Source organism: Dermochelys coriacea, chromosome 2 (genome assembly GCF_009764565.3).
Source record: "Dermochelys coriacea isolate rDerCor1 chromosome 2, rDerCor1.pri.v4, whole genome shotgun sequence".
Classification (NCBI taxonomy): domain Eukaryota; kingdom Metazoa; phylum Chordata; order Testudines; family Dermochelyidae; genus Dermochelys; species Dermochelys coriacea.
Genome location: NC_050069.1, coordinates 217,813,425 through 217,837,316, shown reverse-complemented (window position 1 = coordinate 217,837,316; position 23,892 = coordinate 217,813,425). Strand labels below are relative to the sequence as shown.

At 38.7% G+C, this 23,892-nt stretch overlaps 1 protein-coding gene across 3 annotated transcripts in view; it reads right to left on the bottom strand.

The window, feature by feature from the left end:
* The window catches only part of VWDE (von Willebrand factor D and EGF domains), a 76,592-nt gene continuing 52,700 nt past the window's right edge, over positions 1-23,892 (bottom strand). Inside the window, exons 14-31 of one of the 3 annotated variants that reach the window (XM_038390566.2) lie at positions 21,348-21,503; positions 21,089-21,193; positions 19,478-19,592; positions 15,449-15,699; positions 15,112-15,331; positions 13,463-13,600; positions 12,652-12,828; positions 10,562-11,236; positions 10,127-10,222; positions 9,948-10,043; positions 8,468-8,563; positions 7,015-7,110; positions 6,557-6,652; positions 5,343-5,438; positions 5,148-5,243; positions 2,674-2,769; positions 1,990-2,093; positions 1-1,243 (exon numbers count right to left, since the gene is read on the bottom strand). In XM_038390566.2, coding sequence (XP_038246494.1) covers positions 1,223-1,243; positions 1,990-2,093; positions 2,674-2,769; positions 5,148-5,243; positions 5,343-5,438; positions 6,557-6,652; positions 7,015-7,110; positions 8,468-8,563; positions 9,948-10,043; positions 10,127-10,222; positions 10,562-11,236; positions 12,652-12,828; positions 13,463-13,600; positions 15,112-15,331; positions 15,449-15,699; positions 19,478-19,592; positions 21,089-21,193; positions 21,348-21,503 — 2,730 coding nt within the window. In that variant the 3' untranslated portion in view covers positions 1-1,222. The remainder of the gene's footprint in view (positions 1,244-1,989; positions 2,094-2,673; positions 2,770-5,147; positions 5,244-5,342; positions 5,439-6,556; positions 6,653-7,014; positions 7,111-8,467; positions 8,564-9,947; positions 10,044-10,126; positions 10,223-10,561; positions 11,237-12,651; positions 12,829-13,462; positions 13,601-15,111; positions 15,332-15,448; positions 15,700-19,477; positions 19,593-21,088; positions 21,194-21,347; positions 21,504-23,892) is intronic. The other 2 variants (XM_043509239.1, XM_043509240.1) reach the window with 2 other exon arrangements.

The following is a 23,892-nucleotide window of genomic DNA, read 5'->3' as shown; positions in this document are numbered from 1 at the left end:
TTGTCCTGATCTCGCCATCATTTCATATAGGGAAAGGTCAGGGCCTTCTGAGGGAAAAAGACTGGCAACTTTTCTTAAGGAAAGCTGACAATCACTTTTAGATCCTTCAAATTAGCAGAGGAGAGCCTGCAGTCATAGGCTATGCAGAGGCCAGCACTGGGACAGGGCACTATGTGTGGAACAAATGAAAAAAGTCAGAAATAACTTGATAGCCATGTATGCGAGATAGATACATAAACGTTTCCACAGGAAGGAGTCATCAATTCTTAAATTCAACTCTGTAAAAATGTTTATTTGTGATCATTTTTTTTAGAAGATCCTGGCTCTTTAGTTACAATCCTTGTTTTCTAAAAGGGCTGATAGATAACTTATATCTATAACTTATAGATAACTTGAGGAAAATTGCTGAGTTGAGAAGATCCTTTTACTTTAATATAGTATTTTCACTTATTAACTTTTTAAAGCATTTTCTTGAAAGCCCATTGTTTACATTTATGGCAATTACATTATCTCACAGATATTTTGAAATGATGACCATGCACAGAAGCATAGGTGCAGTCAGATGTAAGCACTGAATTGTTTCAACCTACCCTAACATAACAGTTTTACATTAAATATAATTAGAAATGGATGTTGAGTCTATAATAGTCTCAAGACACTATGGCATGTGTGAATGATGCAATAGGAACCTAGACCCTTTTTCATATGTTCATTACAGGCAGGGGATTCTTAAACCAACAGAACTTGCTCTTTAAAATCAATGTGTGAAAACAAAATGCTATATTTCAGGACCTGATCCTGTCAAGTGCTAGGAGATGCTTAGATTAGGTCTCAAGAAAGGACATTCACTACAGATCACTGTTCCAATGACTATTTCTCCAGACATTAGCTGACCAGGGATCTGGTGTTTGTATCATCTACAACACCTAAAAGTCCAACAGAGAATCAGAGGCTGTGGTTTCTGAGTGTGAGGTAGCAATAAAATGAGGATTTACAACAGATTATTACATTTCTGCTCTTAGTATGTTATTGTTCTACTGCTGTTTAAAAATTAATGTCCTTGGCTTTAAAATAATAATGAATACTTTAAAGGCATGCTTCAGGATATCACTCCCTTTGTTTAAATAAACTTCATTCATTATTGCCTTCAAAGTCTCTTTCTAGTTTCATGTGCCTCTTAGTCCATACAGCATGGTTTTGTAATCCATGTACTTGATTTTCTTCAACCATGATGTCTCTGTACCTTGAGAAAAATAAAAGATTTTAGTGTACTCAGAACACTCTGTGCTTTCATCATAAACTTTAACAAGCAGTTTCCAATGAATATTTGCCTTCCCAACACACTCAGAAATGGAGTATTGAATACTCATCCATAAAGCTTGTTTAGTTTTTTGAAAAATAAGCTACCTTTCCAAAATAGAGAGAAGCATAGTTGGAAGCAAATACTCTTTGCAATGGTATATACTGTACTGTTGGTATTGAATAGAAAACATTTATTACTCAGACCAAATCATCTATTTACACAGTCTATACAAAATTTAATAATAGATTAAACCTTTCAAGATGTTCATAAAGGGGATCTTTGAATCAAAGTTATTTCATGAGCACTGAATTTTTTATTATCAGGTAGTGATATATAAATTAAGCTCCCTTCAAAAACTTGCATTACAGATATTAAAACCCAACACAATTATAATACTTCACACAAATAGAGCTTTACATTTTCAGAAACTTGTATGAATTCTCACACCAACTGATAAATACTTTGGCCCATCCCTAGTAATTAGCTAACAACTCCCATCCCAAATTAGATTCTTTGGTGAAAACGGAACCTGGATTTGAATTACCAATCTTTTTAGTTTTGAAAAGCAAAACGTGGCTTTCAAACAATTTACAAAACAAGTTTTTGTGAAACCAAAACCACTGCAGTTTTTCCATTTCTTTTGCCCTCTGTTCCTTTATTATATTGTGTACCCATAATGTAATTACCTGTAGTTTCTTTGCACAGATGACTCCAGTATAACCAGGACGACAAGAGCACACATTAGGCAGCACACACCTACCACCTAAGAGACATTTCTGACTGCACACAGCTGAAATATACAAAAGTATATGGCTTTAATCTCAACAACAGAGTAGCTGCTTTGTAAATAAAATGGCCCTAATATTGGGTTATGCCATGACCTCTGTGTACTCATTCTGCTGACCAGGGGCCATAAGCCCAATAGATCTCTTCACTGAGGAATACCCCCTAGTGTAAGGGGGATTCCATGGTGCTGTAGGGCCACCTCCCTTCACAGCCCTCATGGTAGATACATACATGGGGCATAATTGAGAGAGGAAGGGGGCATGCCTGGGGCTTGGCCAGAGCATAGTGTGATCTGACTGTTCTGGGCTATTGTTATGGCCCCTAAGGGTTGTTGCAGCAGTGTGAGCAGACACCAAGGACTGCAAAGCTCCCTAGCCACCTCCAGCTACTTTGGGCTGCAAAATGGTACACAGCCACCTCTACCCTTCATCTCACTTCTGCATCAACACTGGGTCCAAAATGCAAAATCAAATGAAGACAAGAGTCATAGGTACGATGTATGTCTGTAAAATTAACAGTCATTAATTTTGTTGAAGCAACATCAATGTCCTTCTTTTAAGGGTTAAAAATCATATCAGACTTACGTGTTTGACACTGAACCCCTTCCCACTGTGGAAGGCAATGACAAATGCTTGGTCCAATACATTCTCCGCCGTTCTTACATTTCTGAAGACAAATAGCTTCATACCCCGCCCCCCAAAAAAAGATATATTAAATTCTTTCACTCCAATATTGCCCATAATGTGTGGCGTGCTGACCCCCTCCCCCCCCCACACCCCGGAAGATGCCAGCTCATCCCTGAGAAGCTCACAATCTAAGGCTACGTCTACACTATGAGCTAAAGGTGTCATTCTCCTGCTTGTATACACATCCTCATGCTAGTTTTTATTGAGCTTGTGTGAGTATAAGTAGCAGTGAAGCCTCAGTAGCCCTGGAAGTGGCAGTGGAGACATGACTGAATCATACTGAGTACAAACTAGCATGAAATTGGTGGGTATGTACTTGGCATAGGTCAGCCATATCTCCGCTGCTGCTAACAGTGCTAGTGAGGCTAGATTGCTACTTACACTCGTGTTAGCTCGATGAGAACTTGTGCGAGTATGTGTACACAAACAGCGGAATCATACCCTTAGTTCGTAGTGAAGGTGTTGCCTAAGAGAGGGCGGGGAAGGAATATAATCAAAGCACAGACCATTTTTAACATACATGGTATTTAATGATCATAAAATAGTATACACTCTAAAAATATAAACACTTCACATCACCAATATTCACCTCTCTTCAACCTGCCCCTTAGCAGATGACCAAATTCTAGTAGGCACCCTGGAAGATGAGGGTTTTGAAAAAGGAGAAGTTCAGTGGCTTTATGGATCAGTTCAGAAAGGGTGTTCTATACATAAGGGCCAGCATGAAAGGTGCCAAGTCCATTGTGAGGGAAGTAGATAAGTGGACAATCAATTCTGGCATCATTGACAGAGAAGGAGTAATGCACCGAGAGATAAAATCTCAAGGTTTTCAAGTGTACAACAGGTTACAGAATTTAAGCCTAACTTTAAAAGATTTTAACAAAGCTTGCCAGGGCTTTATGTAAGCATAAGGGAAAATGTGATAAAGAGTCAAAAAATATAAGGAGAGAGAAGCTGAGCAATGAACAGCTGGAAGGTGAAGACAAGTTCAAGAAGCTTGAACTTGGGGGGAGCAACACAGCTGAGGGATGTGAAGAGGAGATCAGGTGGTCAGAACAATGAGTAAAGAGGATTCTCTTAGCTGCATTTTGAATTAACTGAAAGTGAGACAAGGTGAGTGCCACAGAAGAACAGGTTACAGTTGTAAAGATGTAAGATAACAGGGTTTAGACAGAAGTTTTAGCTATGTGGACAAAAAGAAAATGTCAAGTTTTTTTTAAGAAATGCTTTGTCCAATACAAAAGAACTTTTAGACTAAATTCCCTGCTGACTTGACCCTGTTAAAATCAAAAGGGTTGTGTAGGTGTAACTAGGGGCTGAATTTGTCCTGATATTTTTAAAAGTCGAAAATATGAAGAGAATTTATTTATATATATATATATATATATATATATATATATATATATATATATATATATATGGAAGTACAAATATGGGTGTTTAATGATATGTGTTTCTGAAAGAAAAGATATTAGGGCTGGATTTTGCTCTCAGATCGGTGTAATTCCTATTGACTTAAATGAAGTTCCTCTTGATTTACCCTGCTCTCAATGAAATCAGGATTAACTCCAACGAGAGACTGCTGAATTGGAATTAATTTGCAAACTGGATACAATTAACTTAGGCTTGAATAAAGACTGGGAGTGGATGTATCATTACACAAATCATTTCCCCATGTTTATTCCCCCCCCACACTGTTCCTCACACGTTTTTGTCAATTGCTGGAAATGATCCACCTTGATCATCACTACAAAAGGTTGCCCCCCCACTCTCCTGCTAGTAATAGCTCACCTTACCTGATCACTTTTGTTACAGTGTGTATGGTAACAATGGTAACACCCATTGTTTCATGTTCTCTGTGTATATAAAATCTCCCCACTGTATTTTCCACTACATGCATCCGATGAAGTGAGCTGTAGCTCACAAAAGCTTATGCTCAAATAAATTTGTTAGTCTCTAAGGTGCCACAAGTACTCCTTTTCTTTTTGTGGATACAGACTAATATGGCTGCTACTCTGAAATCTGAAAAGTCTCTTACAGACAGTTTGGGTTTGAGCACTGGAAACATGGTGCTTTTAACGTCGACAATAATGGAAATAGAAGAGAAAAATATTATATGCTACTCTCGAACAGAAGGTATGTCCTGTTTTCATGGTTTAAACTGAAACCTCCATGGCTTTGGCTCAGTAGTACAGATATCACATCCTGCATTTTGATGTGGGTCTGTAATCAAAGGAAAAAGTGTCCCCCTGCCCCTCTCCAAGCTGTTTGGTACTATCTTCATGTCTTTTGCTGGACAGAACTGTCAGTTACATTATTTAGCCAAATATTTTCTTTAATAAGTTTTAGCATGTTAGTTATAATATACTTACGTGTATTACATTGTTTTCCTCTCCACCCTGAGCGACAAGAGCAGATGTTTGGCCCCACACATCTGCCTCCATTCATACACATTGGGTCACAGACACCTTAAATAAAATATAATTTACTGATTAGTGAAAATAATGAACCTGAGAGCATTTCACCAATTGCTTCTTGATCCTGGAAGCATTTTGATGTTGTCTTACTTTTTTCACATCTTCTGCCAGTGTACCCATCAGGACAAGTGCACACATTATTTCTCATGCAGTGGCCACCATTCTTACAGGGAGGGTAGCAAACAGCTAAAAGATACAAATGTGGGAATAAGGCATAGCTTCAAGCATTGTATACTATAGGAAGGAATAGCTTTTTGCTCCTTCTTATATTGCATACTATCCTAACGAAATAGATTGTAACCACTGTTAAGATGAACATCTATTAGGAATCTTTCTAGAATATTTATATTTAGCAAAATCCTGCCCGTCTAGCAGGAGCCATATTGACATGGAACAGTGCCTATTCTGTAGCAGATACAGGACCCATTCTACAAGCATAGGGTAGGATGGCTCAGGGCTCGCAGCTGCACTGCAAGATGCTATGCATGCTAGTATCCCTGAAAGCCAGGGCTACTATTTTGTCATGGAGGTCGCAGAAGTCACGGAATTTGTGACTTTCAAAGAAGTCCATGACTTCAGCCCACAGTGGCAGGGAGCTGCATGGTACCTGCTGCCCGTGGCGGTGGGGGCCCCCCACGGTCTGAGCCACCTTGGGCGATGGAGGTCACCACAGCTCCTGGCCGCTGAGGCCAGGGAGACCCTGCAGCTCCTGGCTGCTGTGGGTGGCAGGGTGACCCCAGAGCTCCAGGCCAACATAGGGAGCAGGGGGCTCAAGCCACCATGCGGGGGGGGGGTGAACTCGCAGCTCCTTGCTGGCCCCCCTGCAGCTTCCAGCCGCCTTGGGCAGCAGGGACCCTGCAGCTGCCCAGCGCTCCCCATTTTCTCATTGATATTTTTAGTAAAAGTCAGGGACAGGTCATGGACTTCCGTGATTTTTTCTTTATTGTCCGTGACCTGTCTGTGACTTTTACTAAAATATCCATTACAAAATCTTAGCCTTACTGATAGCAGTGTGCAGGCTACCTAGCTAAGGGCCCAGTCATACCCCACAGCCAACAGTCCTTTAACAATTGTGACTGGCTTTTGTATGGGTGCAAAGGCACAGAGCAAGCAAAGTTTCATGCATCCTCCCTCCTTGGGCATTCACACAAGGGGCCAGCCACAATCTGGCCAGTATAAACAATGAAATCTTAAGGAAATCTCTGTCTTTCGCCTATGTTACTTTACTGACAGTTTTTAAAATCTAGAGGCAGGCATCTTCCTAGTGTTTTCTCAAAAAAGAAAAGTGAGAGAAAAATTATTACCATTCTGACACTGGGCACCAAAGAATCCATTTGGACAGAGGCAAACATTTGGCTTAGTACAGGAGCCACCATTGAGGCATACAGGGTCACACACCGCTACAGAACAGCAGAAGGAAAAACAAAGCAATGAAAGAACTGCATCACCACATATGTGTGATGAAATAGCTTGCTTTTACTGCAAGGACGGGGTGTTAATGACTAACGTGATTACGATGAATCTAAAAGACAGCAGGTGAAAGAACTGAAATGCAAAGTTCTGCAGGCTGTGCTACAAAATGAACTAACAGTTGGAGGCACATGGGGTCGCTAGACTTCCACAGCAGTAGCAGCAGCTCCTGCCCCCTGCTTGAGCCTAAGGGTTCAGAAGTTTGAGCAATGGGAATCCCTTCTGCTTCTGGTAGGTCCCCGAGTGTGGAACTTTTGCAAAGCAGTTCCCTGTGGAGAGTAACCAATTTTACCTGTATTGCAAGTCGGTCCGTACCAGCCAGCTTTACACTGGCAGACATCTGGAGTGAGACATTCACCACCATTTTCACAGTGTCTGTTGCAAACCACTATAATCCAGAAAATCAGGGGGAAAAAAACCCATAAAGTGAGAAAACAGTACAAAAGAGCTTGTTACAATTTTATATCTGTGAGAAACCTCATTGATTTCTCAGTTCTTCCCTAGATAAGAGCATGGATATTGTATTGATACTAATGGGAGTTACACAATCCACCACTTGAAGCTTCATTTAAGATTAAACCTGTCTCAATGCCATATAGGAGCTTGACACCAAATTGGAAGATGTCAAAAAAAGTCCCATTCTGACCAGATGCTCCTGGCCTGGATTTGTCTAATAATCACCTTTCCAAGTACATTCTTAGAAAAGGGAAGGTTCAAGACTGAGCAACAAATGGTACAACAACATCAAGTGATGGTTTCCTGAATAAATGCTAACTTCAAGATACTTCACTATGGTCTCCTTCCTTGCTTTTTCATTTCTCAGAGTTCAGATGTAAACCCTGCAGAGACCTGATACTTCTGGTAAGGACGAGCCTTTTAGGAGTAGTCATGGCTTCAGAGCACCACAAGTCAGCTCTTCAAGTCACAGTTCCTTCTTCTGGGATCTTATAATCTCAAAAAAGCAGTAATTATTGACATGGCAATTGAAAACCAAAAGGATCAACAGTCTTGAGGATTCCAAGAGCAACAAAGAGAGGAATTTACCTAATCCACAGGCAAATTCATTGGCATGTTGAGGAAGGTGATAGCCCAGTAGAATTCCTGATTTCTAAGCACGGATCTTTCAGTGAGTAATGACTTGTGTGCAAATTAACCAAAATACTGGTTGGAGCATCTAAGGCCAGATATAGCTAATATGAAACACAGTATCTCATTTGGGACTAAAGTATTCAAACTGGCCAGCTATAATTCCCAACAAAGGTCTCCATTTTGCATTCCAAGTCAGAGGATGAGTCCATTAATTTGCTGTTATATTCAGTGATCTTACACACCACTGACCTAACATTTACTAATATCAGCCTCAGAATGAGGACCATCCCAACAGCTTAAGGAAGGGCCATTTAGGAATTCAGAAACAGTAACCAGCTGCCAAAAATTACACTTGTTCTGGATAATGTCCTAACCTCAACTCTAAATCCATCTCCCTGAGCGACTAATCGTAATAATAATAAATTATTTAGCACATACATAAAGTTTCACATCTTCAAAGTGCTGTACAAACATTATTTAATTGATGCTAGTAAGTCCCAGTTCTAGTAGCCTTCAGACATTCATCTTGGATTTTACTATTTGCGAACAGCAGATACAGTGCATCAGAAATGTAAAGCATTGTTTGTTTTAATACATCCCAGTGCAGGGTAATAAAAGTTATTATATTCTTGATTTCTACATTTTTGTTTGCTTACGTGTTTCACATCTGGGTCCCACAAAACCATACGGGCAGGTGCAGAGATTTCTGGCCAAGCATGTGCCTCCATGTTGACACAGTGGGTTACAGCGTGCTGCAGATACAGAATTATGTTGTTTAAGAAGTCAGCTCTAAAAATATCTATTAAAATTGGTTATATTTTAGCGATAACTAAAGGTAACATTTGTATCAGCAAACAGAACTGGAAATAAAATGAAGACCTGTTGATGAAATAACAACAACAAAACACCTCCTTCTTTCCACAGTGACAAAGTGCAGAAAGGGCCAAATTCTGCCTGATGAGCACATGCAGCTTGTTATGGGCCAAATTTGCCACAAGTATGAGTGGGCACAGCTCCACTGAAATCAATAGTGGTACACCCATGCACATCAGCAATTAACTTGGCCCACTGTCTTCAATTGGAGCCATCTGTGCATCTGAGAGCACAGTTTGGCTCAAAGGGACTGGTCTTCATTTTATCAAAAAGTACTAAAAGTGCATAGTGGAGAGAGGGACAAGCCTGACAACCACGTCCAATTTCAAACTAAAATATTAAGCATGGTTTGTGCATTTGGCACTCAGTACTCAGATGGGAGTACAAATGTCCATCATCAATTTTTAGCTTGCTGATTCTTATATTTTAAGGACATAGCAGAATGGGGTTTAAACTTTATATTCTTACAAAAATTATTAATCCCTAATTGTCTGCGTATGCATGTGTGTGTGTATTTTATTTATATATATATATATATATATATATATATATATATATATATATATATATATATAAAAAATATAGCATCCAAATTTATTGATAATGTCATAAATAAAAATGAGAGCCAAAATTCTTTTGGCCTTTACAGCTCACTAAATTTAGGAACATCTCACCACATACAATCTTCATGGGAGATTTCAATATTATGAAAGATACCTTAATGATACAGTTTATACATGACATGATAAAAGTGTTTTATTATGTTTATATATATATATAATGTTTTATTATGACATGATCAAAGTCTTCAAATATGTAAAAGATTGTTAAAAAGAGGAGGGTGATAAATTGTTCTCCTTAACCACTGAAGACAGGACAAGAAGTAATGGGCTTAGACTGCAGCTGGAGATTTGGGTTACACATTAGGAAAAATTTCCTAACTGTAAGGGTAGTGAAACACTGGAACAAATTACCTAAGGAGACTGGAATCTCCCTCCGGTTTCTAAGAATAAGTTAGACAAACACCTGTCAGGGGATAATACTTAATCCTGCCTCAATTCAGGGGACTGAACTAGATGACCTATCAAGGTCCATTTCAGTCCTACATTTCTATGATTTCATTTCTATGATAGTTCTAGGAGTTGTGTAAAACAACACACATCCCTCCCCCTGTCAGGATGAATACTCACAGTAGTGACAGTCAATCAAGGCACAACTTTTTTGGACTCTATGATTCTAATTTTAAGGAGACAGACTTATTACCTTTCTCACAGGTTGATCCACTGTATCCTGGGGGACATTCACAGACACTGGGCTTTATGCATTTCCCATGGTTTTTACAGTCAGGTTGACATACAGCTGTGCAAAATCAACACATGATTTTAGATACTTTCATTAGCACATACTAGTTAGATGGGGTAAATTCAATGTACCATACTTACCACTCTGACAGTTATAACCAGAGTAGCCACGTTTGCAGTTGCAAATATTGGGTGCCACGCACTCCATGTTTTTACCACATGCATACCTACATATTGCTGCAAGGCAATAAGAAATAAGAACAGAGTAATAAGGAAAATGACAGCAGCACTTTAGCATAATGCAGTCTTGCCTAACACGATTATATTATAAACACGTTGCATTGAATCAGCTAAGACCCTTGACGTTAAGCATGGAAGCTAATGGACACTGAACAAACATTTTTTTTTAAATGCATTCATACAACCGAATGTCTTACCATTTTTAATAGTGAAATAATAGACAATTTGAAGCTATTTTCTTATCAGCCATTATACAGTAACACTATCTTTTTTTAAAATTATAAAAATGCCACAGATTCTTCACTGTAAAATATTTAGTATAATGATCAGCAATACCTCTGCAAGCGACACCATCTCCATAATAACCATAAGGACAACGACCGCATTTGAAGCTTCCATCATGGCTTGGTTCACAGAGAACTCCAGGAAAACAAGGTAAATCAGCACAAATTAATGCCTTAGGCACCGCTGTTGCATCTGATTCCTGATCTGTGCCAGGCACTTTTGATGGGACAGCGATTCCAACAAAACCAGACTGTAAAAGACTGTCCTTATGCTTGACCGATGGGTGTTGAACTTTGTAACTATTTCCTCCTTTTAATACTCTGCTCATTATGGAGGGTATGTTTGTTTTGCTGCTAAGCAATGTGTCCTTGCTAGTCTCTAAAGGATTGTAGGCCTCAGATTGTGTCATTGTTGTCTTATCACGTAATACAGGATTGTTCCTAAAAGATGGCGTTATCATAGTCTTCATGGCAGAGTTTTCTCCTGTGTTATTTAGCTGGTCATTGATAGCAGTGAAGGTATGGCCAATGTATCTGGTACTCGCAGACTGGTCAGAAGCGGTTATTTGAGAATTAATTTGCTTCCATGGTGTGTATGTTTTCACTGTGGAGGTTGAGGGGGTGCTGCTGGCCCTTTGCACAGAAATAAAACGTTTGGCAACATCTTTAGGACTGGGAGTAAAACTTGGGGCATTAGGAATTTTCTCAATGGATGACTGTTGATAACCTATAAAAAAATCACAGAAGAAAAAAGTACAGAAATATTATAAGACATTTTTTGTATGGGGATATCCAGATCCAAAATATGTCCTGTGCCTCACAAACCCTTCATCCACACTTGCTAGGCCAGAATAAATATACTCAATAGGATTTAAGCCCAAAGAATGGCCCCTAAGCAGCCAGGATCAGCAAAGCACAGGGCACTCTAGCTATGTCCTCGCCCTCCCTGACATGGCTTCTCTGCTGGGAAGGTTAGGATAGAACAGCCCAGCTCTGGCATACAACCAGGGATTCCCCCCCCCCGCCCCCACACACAAACACACCAGGGAAATGAGCAACTGTTCTGTTAGGACAGATTACCAACCTGTTTGTGTTGCTGGGGACTGAGTATTTGGACCAGACAGTTTAGTTGAAGATAAAGTGATTGCTTGCTATTATAACACTGCACATATATGTCAAGCCGACCTAAGACCAGAGTTTAAAAAGCCAAATACAGTTATTATTTTGAAATAGCATAAGCCATAGGAAATGGTTGCCAGTAATACTCATAAAAATGCCCATATAATTTAAAAGGCATATTATTCAATGAAAAAAGTGCTATGAAATAAGAGTTGTTTCACATTATTAAAATCCAGAGATTAATGACGTCTATATTTTTGCTTGTTATTCAACTATGCTACTACATTATTCCAATTGGTCTGCACCACAAAGATTTTGTTGTTATTGTTCCAAATTATTTGATAGGTTTGCAATATAAAACTCTGCCTCTGCTCACCTCTGAGAGTGGCACAAAGTAAATGGAAAGTGACCTTCTCCTACTCCCCTGGCCACCTTCTGTTAGTCCCTCTTGTCCTTCAAGGGTCAGAGAGGGCATACAGGGGGCAGAAGGGAGTACAACCAGAGCACCAAACTGAGCTGGCAAAATGGCTTGTATGGGGCATTTGCAGATGCCACAGCAGTCCGGAGGCAGCTTACACTAGTGGCTGAACTGGCCAGAAAATTTCCTGAGAACGTAGCTTGACAAGGCACAGAGTTGAAATGCCAGGTATAAAAGTTAAAGGAGTTTTTGAGGTTAGAATTTGGAGTTCATTAGCAATACTCCTGACCTATCTGTTTAGTTTAAGAATTAAAATGGCACTCAGTATAATACCATAAACCACTGTCTGTTTCGCACAACAGATGCCCCCTCCCTATCCGCATGTTACCTATTGTATAGCACTAGGCAGGCTCACAGACAAAATACAACATGTACACTATCCCTCATTACAGTATCAATCAGGTGACTTTGCTATCCTAAGTGATGTTTTGATGACATTTTAGAATAGGAATAAGAATGCAGCCCAACTAACGAATATATTCTGTTTCCTTTTAATCTTAAAAATTCATGTGAATAACATAAAATTGACTGGTAGCTTTACTTGCCAGATACATTCTCATCAGTATGTGCATCAGCAAGTCCATTTTCTTCATGAAAAATGTAATCTTTACCCTCATTCCTTCCCATTTCTTCAGTGTCATCCTCTCTTTCATCATAAACATCTTCAAAGCTTTCTGGAACCAAAAGATGTGAGGGAACATCACTTGTCAATTTTGTTTCAACTGCATATAAAACGTTAGCAGAGTTAAAATGCTAGTAAAATAAAATACCTCAAGATTCTGAAAGGTCAGATGAACGGGATGGGTGGTAAAGGGTTCTCAATAGTTTTTGAAAAAGTACATAACCATAACAAAACTTGAATTATTCAGTAGTTTCAATATTACATAATCTTGCAGGCACCTTGGGAAGTTATTTGTTTGATTTGAATAAATGTAATTAGATTTCTTAAAAAATAATTAGGATATTTGTTCAATAAATGCACATGGTAACAAAACATTGTGTGTTAATGGGAAGTATCCTAGTTCTATAATATTAAATATCTGCAGGATATTTACAATTCCTTTTTCAAAACATCTGAAGAAGCATTTAATAGATAAATGGGCTGGTGAAAACTGATGTAGTTCCAAAGAATTAAACAGAGCTACTTCGATTTTTACCAGCTGTGTATCTGGTCTAGCAGTCTACTGTCACATAAGGGGAGTTATAAACCTAATATCTAACTTAGCAACGATACATTTTGATGAAAAGCATACAAGATACCTGTCAGCACTCTAATATGTTATTGTTTGAAATATGCAACAGACCAAAGACTCCTAATGTAAGGTGACTGCTGTATTACAGGGAAGGCTATTTTACCATGGCATATCTTTCCATCTCCATATAGACCTTTTGGACATGGACCACAATAATAGGAACCAAAAGTATTGAAGCAAAATACTCCAGGGAAGCAAGGCTTGGATGCACATTCATCAATATCTTCTTGGCAATCTCTACCTAAATTGAAATACAGACTTTTAGAGTATCACTTTACTTAACTTTGGCTGTACATTTAAATAAAGTGGAATTTATGTGGGCAGTGAAATAGAAAACAAATTCCGCATATATAAGTACCAACTTCACAAATTCTGCAGGTCTGCCATTAAACCGTATTTCCATTAAACAGTGAATATTTTCCTTATTGTAGAATATGCATAGAGGGAGAGTTTTGTGGGCTACAATTCAGCAAAGCACTTAAGCATGTGCTTAACCTTAAACATGTCTATGGTCCCAATGAAGTCAAACCCACTATTTATGTGCTTAATGGCAATGCTGAATTGGGGAAGAAAGTGTGAGATCATTTGCTCATAACAGACATTATCAGCCACAATATTAATCACTTGTTATAATATAGTCAGATTTCAGAGTAGCAGCCATGTTAGTCTGTATCCGTAAAAAGAAAAGGAGGACTTGTGGCATCTTAGAGACTAACAAATTTATTTGAGGATAAGCTTTCGTGAGCTACAGCTCACTTCATCGGATGAAGTGAAGTGTAGCTAACGAAAGCTTATGCTCAAATAAATTTGTTAGTCTCTAATATAGTCAGAGTAACTCATCATTCTTATAATTAAAAAGCACAAAAATGATGACCTGTGTTGTGTTTGAAATGAATAAAAAATATGAGCATAGATAAACAAGTATATGTTTGGCATGCTCTGCACATCCTTTTTAAAGGGAGATAGAATTGGATGGTGATTTCTGGATGGATTCTCAGATCTGACTTGGGGGATCCACTGCCAAACTTATGAACCATTCCTCCATGCTGAAGCACAGGGATCCCCATGCTGTGCCCCACAAGCTACAGAGTATACAGACCTCCTGCATAGAATCCCTGCATCCTGCTCCTTTGCACACTGGAAAAGCAGTTGTTCCACTGATTCAGGGACTTCTAGTTAGGCTGCAAGATCTTCCCCTAAATCCTTTGATTTCCTATACCTACTTATGCTCAGCAAGTAACTATACTTGTTTGGGGTCAAATTGTGCCCTCAGTTATATACATGCTGTTTCACTGACTTCAGTGGGCTGGTGCAGGTGTAAATGAGAAAAGAATTTGGCAGAATGCTTTTGTTTCTTTCAAATATCAGAGCCACTGATTCACAGAAGAAAATTTAAACCCAATATATATCATCTTTATTAGGTCAGCCTCTTCAGTCTGGAGTGGCCAGTGAACAACTTATTACAGTCAGAAGCATTATGATTTGGCCTTACAGATTGAGTCAGCTGGGGTGAGACAGTGGAATAGTTTTTCTGATAGAATAGTGTCATATAGCCAAGTTTATGCACACAGATGCAAGAAAAATATTAAAGTCGCTGAATATAATATAATACTTGGTATTATATCACAAGAGTATAATACTTCTTCATATTAACACAACAAATTAATTTCAATCTATACAAGTAAAGTAAAAACAAGTAAAAACAATTAAAAATTGTTATTTATCTATGAAAAAAGAAAAATAATAATTTACCTTGCAGCCCAAATGTGCATTCACAGTAGTAGCTGTTTATCCCATCAACACATCTGCCGATACCACAGGGATTAGATTTACAATCATCAAAATTCACTTGACAGAGGTCACCTTCAAAACCTGGCAGACAGACACACAGGTATTTTCCACTTCCAGATGGGAAATGTATATTTGTCACACATGACCCACCATTTAAACAATCACACGATTTCACATTGACCTACAAGACAAGCCCAATAAAAACAGATTCCTGGTTATGAACTACCAATTAGTTTTGTCATTAGGTATCTTATAGGTTAGGAATTAGTGTGGATTGTTTGATTGTAATATTTATTACCTCTATTATTACTTTAGTCTCAGCATTGCAATCATCTGTCAAAGAAAATGTCAATTTCTGTGAATTCTTTGCCACAGCTTTCCATATAAGGAGTCCAGAAGGGGAAAGGCTGGCACCTTGAGGACCAGAGTCAAACGTAAAAAGGATGGCAGAGCCTTCTGGATCTGATGCCATAAACTGGTACACAAAATTTTCCCCATAAAATGTCTGTAGGGTGCCTTGCAAAGTTTGAAGCACAGGAGGTTCATTGTCTGCAACAAAGTAGACATTTTCTCTTTTAAACAACAGTTAAAACATATTTATAAATATGAAAAGGGATCAGTTTCTTCTAAAGAGTCCATTCTGACTTTGATGAATGCAATTAATTCTTCTTAACTTTAATGGTACTTAAATGGCACAGAAAAAAGGCCCTTTTATCATAACTTTAACAAATCTTACCCAATTATTTATTATATAGAAAAAATATTGCAGAAAGCTTATTTTATCTGTATGTACAAAGAACCCCAAACCCCTTGAACCATCTGGACGTATACTTTGATTCTCTATAAATATGAACATAAACCTGCACTTGAATTACATTTTGTAAATAAAATATCAGACTCCATAAAGCCCAGAAATGGTTTACATTTTCCTTGAGGAATCAATCTATCTATCTATCTATCTATCATGTCTCTTATGGGACAAGAGCAGTGTCACCTCTTGAGCAACTTGAATGAAAAACTCTGCCACTAAGGTCCAGATCCACTAACATCAATCGGAGTTCTGCATGCAGACCGCTTGCTGAATATGGCTTAACTTGAAGATGATGCTCTTTAACTATGAGATTCTGTTAAAGAACATACACATTTAGAACTACATTTTCAGAAATGAACTCTATTTATGTGATTGCAATTTTGAGCCTGCAGATAGTTGTGTGAATGGGCACAAGAACAGATTTCATGTCCACAGTGAATTTCATGTGAAAATAGTCTGTAATCAAATATTATTTAATTATGTGTATAAAGTGGGAATGTTTATAAAAAAATTTTTTTAAATAGATCTATGCCCCCTTCCCCCAAAAGCTTGTTCTGCTGATAGACTTTATTTGCATTATTAACATAGGGTCAAATCCCTTTCTCAAATAGTCCTTCCTTTGGCCTTAAGGAGACTTTATTTTTGTAAAGACTACTTATCTGAGCTAGGGATAGCATAATTAAGACCTTTGTTTCTTCAAGTCTTGACTCTAATCTTTTTTTTCAATAATTTTGAATTAGTATGCTACTGGCTTTAAAAAAAAAAACTTACTTAAGTATACAGACAGACTCCAGGCCCTTTTACATTCTGAAATAGATCACCATTATATAGAAAATTTAAATCTAAGGTTGCTGTGTCATCAAAAGTTAAATGTTTGTGCCATCTATTCATGTTTATCACTTGTTAAAATGTCCCAAGTTCTAAGAAACCAGCTTGAAATTCCTGGTGCAGATGTGTCTCCAGGCTTAATCAAATATATAATGTTTGTTATCTTTTACTAATTTAGCAGGGGAGGGGAAAACCTTCTTCTGTTTGTCTTGCTGCTCTTCCGAGAACATTTTTGTTATTGAATACATCTGAATATGTAGCTTAAAATGAAAATATTGCAGGTGTAACAATCTGACTTTTTCAACTGTCAACTACAGTGACAGATTGGAGAAGAAATATTTTCTTTTTGCATATTTTAACTACGTGTAGTGTATAGCTATTTTCACTGCTATCCCATTTGAATGGGTAGTCTTGCATAGCAACGGGGGAGAAAAAATCATTTTTAAACATAGGAAGAATTATGGTAAAATAATAAAAAATTGGCAGGGGTCTACCTGAAACTACATTAAAATTATTTTTGAACTGACTGAGTAAAATTTTCAAAACACTTAAGTGAGTTAGGCACTTAGTCACTTTGAAAAAGTGCTACAAGTTACTTAAGTGCTTTGGAAAATTTTTCCCATGATCTCAGATTGACGGCCATGTTAAATGGGGGGGGGGGGTTAGCTTAGTGGTTTGAACATTGGCCTGCTCAACCAATGAGTTCAATCCTTGCAGGGGTCATTTAGGGATCTGGGGAAAAAGTTGGGGATTGGTCCTGCTTTGAGCAGGGGGTTGGACTAGATGACCTCCTGAGGTCCCTTCCAACTCTGATATTCTATGAAAAAATACCGCAGTGATGGGATCCTGCATGTAAAAGATAGTTATCCATCCAACAGCCTGTCTGAAGAAATATATCAGGTAGTTAGAATTCCATTTGCTATCATTTATGTTTACAAAGTTAAAGGCACAAATGTTTGTAGACACAACTGTATCCATAAAATCTAGTAAGGCACAACAATATTTGACTATTTGAGGCCCAGCAGAAAAGTGGGACCTTATCTAAATGATTCTTTCCACAATCACATTAGATAAAGTACATACAACTCCTCAGAATAGTTATTTTGTTAAATGTGAAAGAAAATTTAGTTAGAAATTCTGTACTGCACCTGGCTATTCTGCAAAACAATAATAATACCCAGTTCTTATATAGTGCTGTTCTTTAGTAGATCTCAAAACAGAATGTTCTATTATCAGAATGCAAGGTGCAAAATTAGAGTATATAGTAAGTCAAGCAGGTATGCAGTCCTGACTGAGATCCATAGCCTAGCTGGGCCCTCAGCACACAAAGAACTAAGTGAATCCCATGGAGCAAGGCCACGCATAGCAGCAGCTGTAGAGCTGCCCTGCTACCACCAAATCCCATCCCACGAGTCACTGACTCTACCTCCTACTCATATATTGCAGTGGGGAGTAGGGAGGCATGGATCAGCGTTCGTGTCGCACTCCCTGTCAGTACCCGGCCTGGGCTGGGGAAGCTAATGAGCCAACTATCGGACCAAATTTGGTGATGAATCCTGGTCATTTGCCAGCTGAGGCATGTTGCGCACACACTAAGAAGTGGGAGAGTGACATCAGGAATCTAGTGCCAACCTTGACTTTCCAGTGGGAGAGGCAGGTTCTCAATGGCTGAGTGGCAGCAAAGGAATCAGTGACAGTGAGGAGTCTGAACTAGATCACTGCACATAAACGGAGACACCAGTTGTCAGGAATGGGTCTGTTGGTACCAAGGAATTTCTCACTGAGACTGTAAGAAGACGGAGAGGGCTTAGCTCCAACTCCCCACCTATTCACCAGCTAATTTCTGGTATACTGTTAGTGGGCTCCTCATTTAATCTGGTTCCTCTTCTCCTCCCCCTCCCCCACAAGCAGCTCTAAGGGGATTACTAAAGCCCCAGGGCTGCAGTAGATGTCATGCTCCATGCACATGATGGGGTGGGAGAGAGAGAGAGAGAGAGAGAAAGGAGATATGGTCTACAGTAGTCCAGTGAGTGGATCAGGGCGCCACATCTTCATGAGCTCCTAGCCCCCTTCAGCAGCACTGTGGGACTCAGTTTGTATAAATATATATTAAGTCACTATGAATTTAGTTTTCTCCTACTCATTTTTTTCTTTTAATTGTATCTGAAAACAACCAGTAACTATTCTTTCAACGTGTAATCATTAAATCAATTTCTATATTGTTAGTGTACATGGTACAATAGGTGAAGTATGTCAAACATTTAAAGGGTTGCTGTCCCCAAGATCATACTATGCAGAACAAAATGCACAGAGAATGGTGAAATATATTATTGAATAATGGACTGATTTTCATTAAGTCCTGTGTGTGAAAAAAAGGCACTCGCCTCCACTTAGTGCAAATGTATCAGGTCACCAGAGTTGTGCATGGGTACCAATCTGGTCAAGTGCTCACATGTGCAAGTTTGTGCACTAAGAGCCTGATTCAAAGCCCACTGAAGTCAAGAGACTCTTTCCCATGACTTCAATGGGCTTTGAATCAGGGTTGTAGTCAGCGCCCATTTCACATGCACAGTTTAACAGAAGTCATAATCAATATTTTGCTTGTATCAACACAATTTTGAAACACCACCACTTCATTAGCTTTCAGCCTATTTCCTGTGAGAGGCTCCAGAACAAATTTGAACTTACTTTCAGTAACTGACCAAGTTAACTTTGAGATGTCAGGTCTGCAGAGTAAGCATGGGCTGGTAGGATTTGTATCTCCTTCCCCATAACAGAGGCCATCTATGTTGCATGTTTTCTCCTTAACAGAAATGTCAATGTAATTGATTAAATGTTTATGATTTTCTCTTGGTTCTCAAACAATAAATCTTTATGTACTGTAAAATGTCAGTGAAAGACAATCTACTCTAACTTAACAATTTAATTGAATAAAGTATTCATTTTTGTTTGGGAATGAATTTGAGGGCAACATTTTCAAAGCTGCCTCATCCCAGTATCTAAATCTGTGCTTGTAAATTTTGTGCATGAAAAATCCCCATTGTTACAACCTGGACATCTGATTTATAATTTTGTTTACACTTCTTGCACTTTCCCCGATAACTTCCTGATTCTTTGAAGATATCTTAAAATGCATCTTTCTATGACAACACTGACATCGTGCATTGCATGCACAGCCTTAAGACTTCTAGGACCAAATTTATCCCTGGTGTAATGTCAGTGAAATGAACAGTTGCACCAGGGATAAATCTGGTCCCTGGTCTTTGTGATGTCACAAGCTAATGCACTATTTTGCTGAAGTGGGAAATACTAAGGTGATGTCACAGAAGGAAAAATTGAATTTTAATAAATTCACTTTATTGATTATCTGAATGCCCCCATCCAACCCCCATAGCCTGGATGGTGGAGGCTTGCAGCAGATAAACCTGTGCTTCATTCCGTTTCATCCTTTTCTGCAGTTGACCATGAATGTCAGGAACACCTTTAGAGCTAGAATATTGTATTTATCTACTTGTCTTAGAAGGGCCTGGTGGTGCATAGTGACATCCTCTCAGAGCAAGCTCAGGGGCACAGGTGGACAGTGGTCTTCACTGGCTTGGTGCAAAGCAGGATTGCTCAGCTTGCTCCCCTCATTGCAAGACTTCTCTGGTGGCTGCTGGTCTGGAGTGAAGGAGGTGCATGGCCTCACTTCCTCCACCCTTGTGGGTGCACCAACAGAGCAGTTTCTGTGCTCAGTTGTGAAAGGCCCATCTGTAGGCTGCACAAGTAGAAAGAAGCTCTTTGTCCCTCCCTTTCCTGTCTGCCTATGGATGGCGCTATCATCATCTGGCTCCTCACCTATGTGCATAATTCCATTGGCATCAATGGGAGCTCCATGCACGGGTCTACAGCAGTTTATGTATCTAATTGGTTTCATGTGTAATACCTGAAGGGACATGATAGATGAAGCTATTTTAGGACCAATTTGCTCACAAGAACAGACTTACTTTAACTTCAATGGTGCTTTTGTAGGACAGATTCTGATAACCGTTTTTATTCATAGTATGTGGTCCCTTACTTCACAAATAGTTGAATTAACTATTTGTGGAATAAAGTACGATTCATTATTCACCATGAATAAGGGGATCTGAATCTGACCCTGTCTGAGTAAGGCAAGCAGTATTTAACAAATAATAGTCTATTGTGTGAACAAATGTATTACACATCTTCCAAGAACTCAGTTGGCCTTTATATTTGTTTCCTAGCTCGAACTAAGATGCAAATATTCAAAATATGCATAAATAATAATGAAGCACATACCTTTAATGTACATAACCCATTTGCCTGTGGTTCACATGTTTGACAAGCTCCATCAAATAATGTTATTGTTTTAGGATTGCTATAAATGAATCCATCATTAGAAATCTGTAAGATTTTACAATAATAATGCAATAAATTATACCAATATATCAGCAAAGATTCTAGTACTATTTCACAAATGGCAACATATAAATACCAATTTCCATTTTAATAATAATAACTGTATCTCAAAATTACTATTTGAAAGGACTGTGGGTACCTTGATTTGCCACCTTGCAATAGGTTTGTCATCAACCTGATCCATGACATCAGATTGCTGACCATCTGTCGGCAGTTGGCAATCGACCGTTCTGGTATTTTGGAAGGCAGACGGTGTAAACACAGGCTCTCCCAGGATCCATTTACTGTCTCTGTACTAAATTAAAGGATAGAATGCCTGTTTTTTCATATCAATGCATTCTGAAAACATGTTTATAACAGAGAACATGTACTGAACACTATTAAAATACATCTGTGTTTTCTATGGTTAGTCACACTTTGGAAAGGTGAAGTGCTATGGAAGTGCTAAGTATGATTATTTATTGATGAACTTAGGTCTTAGCTTAGGTCTTCTGTGTCTAATTAGAAGTGCTAATTTGGAACTGAAGGCCCAGATTCATCCCTGCAGTGAGGCCATTTGGTACCACATGTACAGAAGATAATGGATCTAAAGCTGGAGCAGCTGGCCAGGATCATGCAAGCTTGTGGCGCCGAGCTTCTTTAGTAGTGTAGAGTTAGGATAGCAGTTCCTAAACCTCCACTCCTCTCAGTTCCCAGTATGTGGGCAAGGCTGGGGTGAAGGGAATGGGATTGGGTCTTCCCTGAGTCCTAGTTATCATATCAACCCCTCTGGGTTATTGGCTGCCAGCCATTAAGCTCTTCTAACCTTCACCACGGAGCCAACCCACTTTATAGTTGGCCTAGGCTCAAGGAGCCACAAATGCTGTTTAAAGCTACCTTTGTACATCTCTATGCTGAGTAACAATGTGCAGTCCTTGGCCGTAGTCAAGGATCTGGCCTTAGAGACCAATATAATGGAACAGAGATGATAATGCTATAGGGTCTTGTCTTGAAGTCCTTAGTCAGACAAAACTGTTCTTGACATCAGTGGGAGGGTTTTGTGAGTGAGTAATACAGAATTGTACTCATAACTGTGATGCTCGCAGACCAAGTGCCAGCTCATGCTACGGTCCCCATGTCTCCACTGAATGACAAATACATAGCTGGAACCTGTCTGGCTCACCTGTGTGTTGGTATTGCTAAAAGAGGTATTAGAATTCTAAGAAGGTTTAGACTTTAGGGAATGCTTGTAAGTTGCTGCATGCATTAATTTCACTTATAATATCTGTATCCCATATTATAAGATATTATTTGAGTATTTGCATTGTAAAGACTCTGTAACTGTGTAAATCACCAGACAGGAGAGCGAGACATTAACTAGTGTAAAAAGCTGATTTCCAACAGAAGGTGTTACTTTCTGGCTGACAAGGAAGGCCCATCAACATCAGATGGACTAGAATGGAACATTAAAGAGGAAAGACGACTTTGTTGTTTTTACTCTCTCCACCTCCATAAAGATGAGGCTTGAAAGTGGATTCCTTCCATCAGCTGAGTTTGCCCCTCAGAGCAGCAGGAGGAAGGGAATAAAAACCCCTAACAAAGAGGAACTGTATCTTTATGTTGCTTGGACTCTGGGGGGCATATGCAAAAGATCCCCAGTGCTTTAGGGTTAGCCCTAAAGGACATATAGACCTTGCTTATTCTAGAAGCTATCATTACTTTGGAAACTTAAGATTATAACTCATTTGTGTATGTATGTTTACCTACTTTAAACTTGAAAATAACTCTTGCAGTTCCTTTTCCTATATAATAAATCTTTAGATAGTTTATTACAGGACTTGCCACAAGCACTGTCTTACCTGGGGTAACTGATTGGTCCTATGGGACTCGGAGTAACCTGAATATTGCTGTGATCCTTGGTATAAGAGACCATCTGTCACAAAGTTAAGCTTACCCAGGTGGCAAGACAGAGGATTACCTAAGGGGACCGTCTGCAACTCCATGTTAAAGTTAAGGAGTACTTGTGGCACCTTAAAGACTAACAAATTTATTAGAGCATAAGCTTTCGTGAGCTACAGCTACATGTTAAAGTTGTTATAGTGCCTGAGGAGTTTGCACTTCATAATTTGTTGGTGAAATCTAAGAGTACATCTCACAACAAATTTGGGGTTTGTGCCGGGCTTTCTAACTGTCTCCCCTGAGATTGGTACTCACACTCTTGAGTCACTATAGGACAGCTTGACAATAACTAGATGCATTAGTTGTATGACCAGATGAACCTATCACATAGTTTAATACAAAATAATTAGACACATTGAAAGAGATGGTTCACAGTGTATCCAAATTAATTTGTTTTTACAAAAATATTAAATATTTGTTGGTCTGACACACACAAAAATAATCTCACACAAAATCTCTTTTGCGGTAAAGATGGAAATTTCATCATGGGTCAAATTTAACTTGACTTTTTAAAACAGCTAATCTTTTTCCAATATAATTGGACTGTTATTTTGCTAATTGTTTTTTTCCCCATATATGAATTATTTTGGTTCTGATATAAAGATATTCTGTCTTTCTTTCTTGACTTCCTTTTTTAAAAGGAATGTGGCAAGAATGATTAATCTATAATTACACTGAAGGAAAAAAAGCTAATAGAAATAGTAATAAAAGTGCAATTTTGACAGTATTTACCCTGATAACCTTTG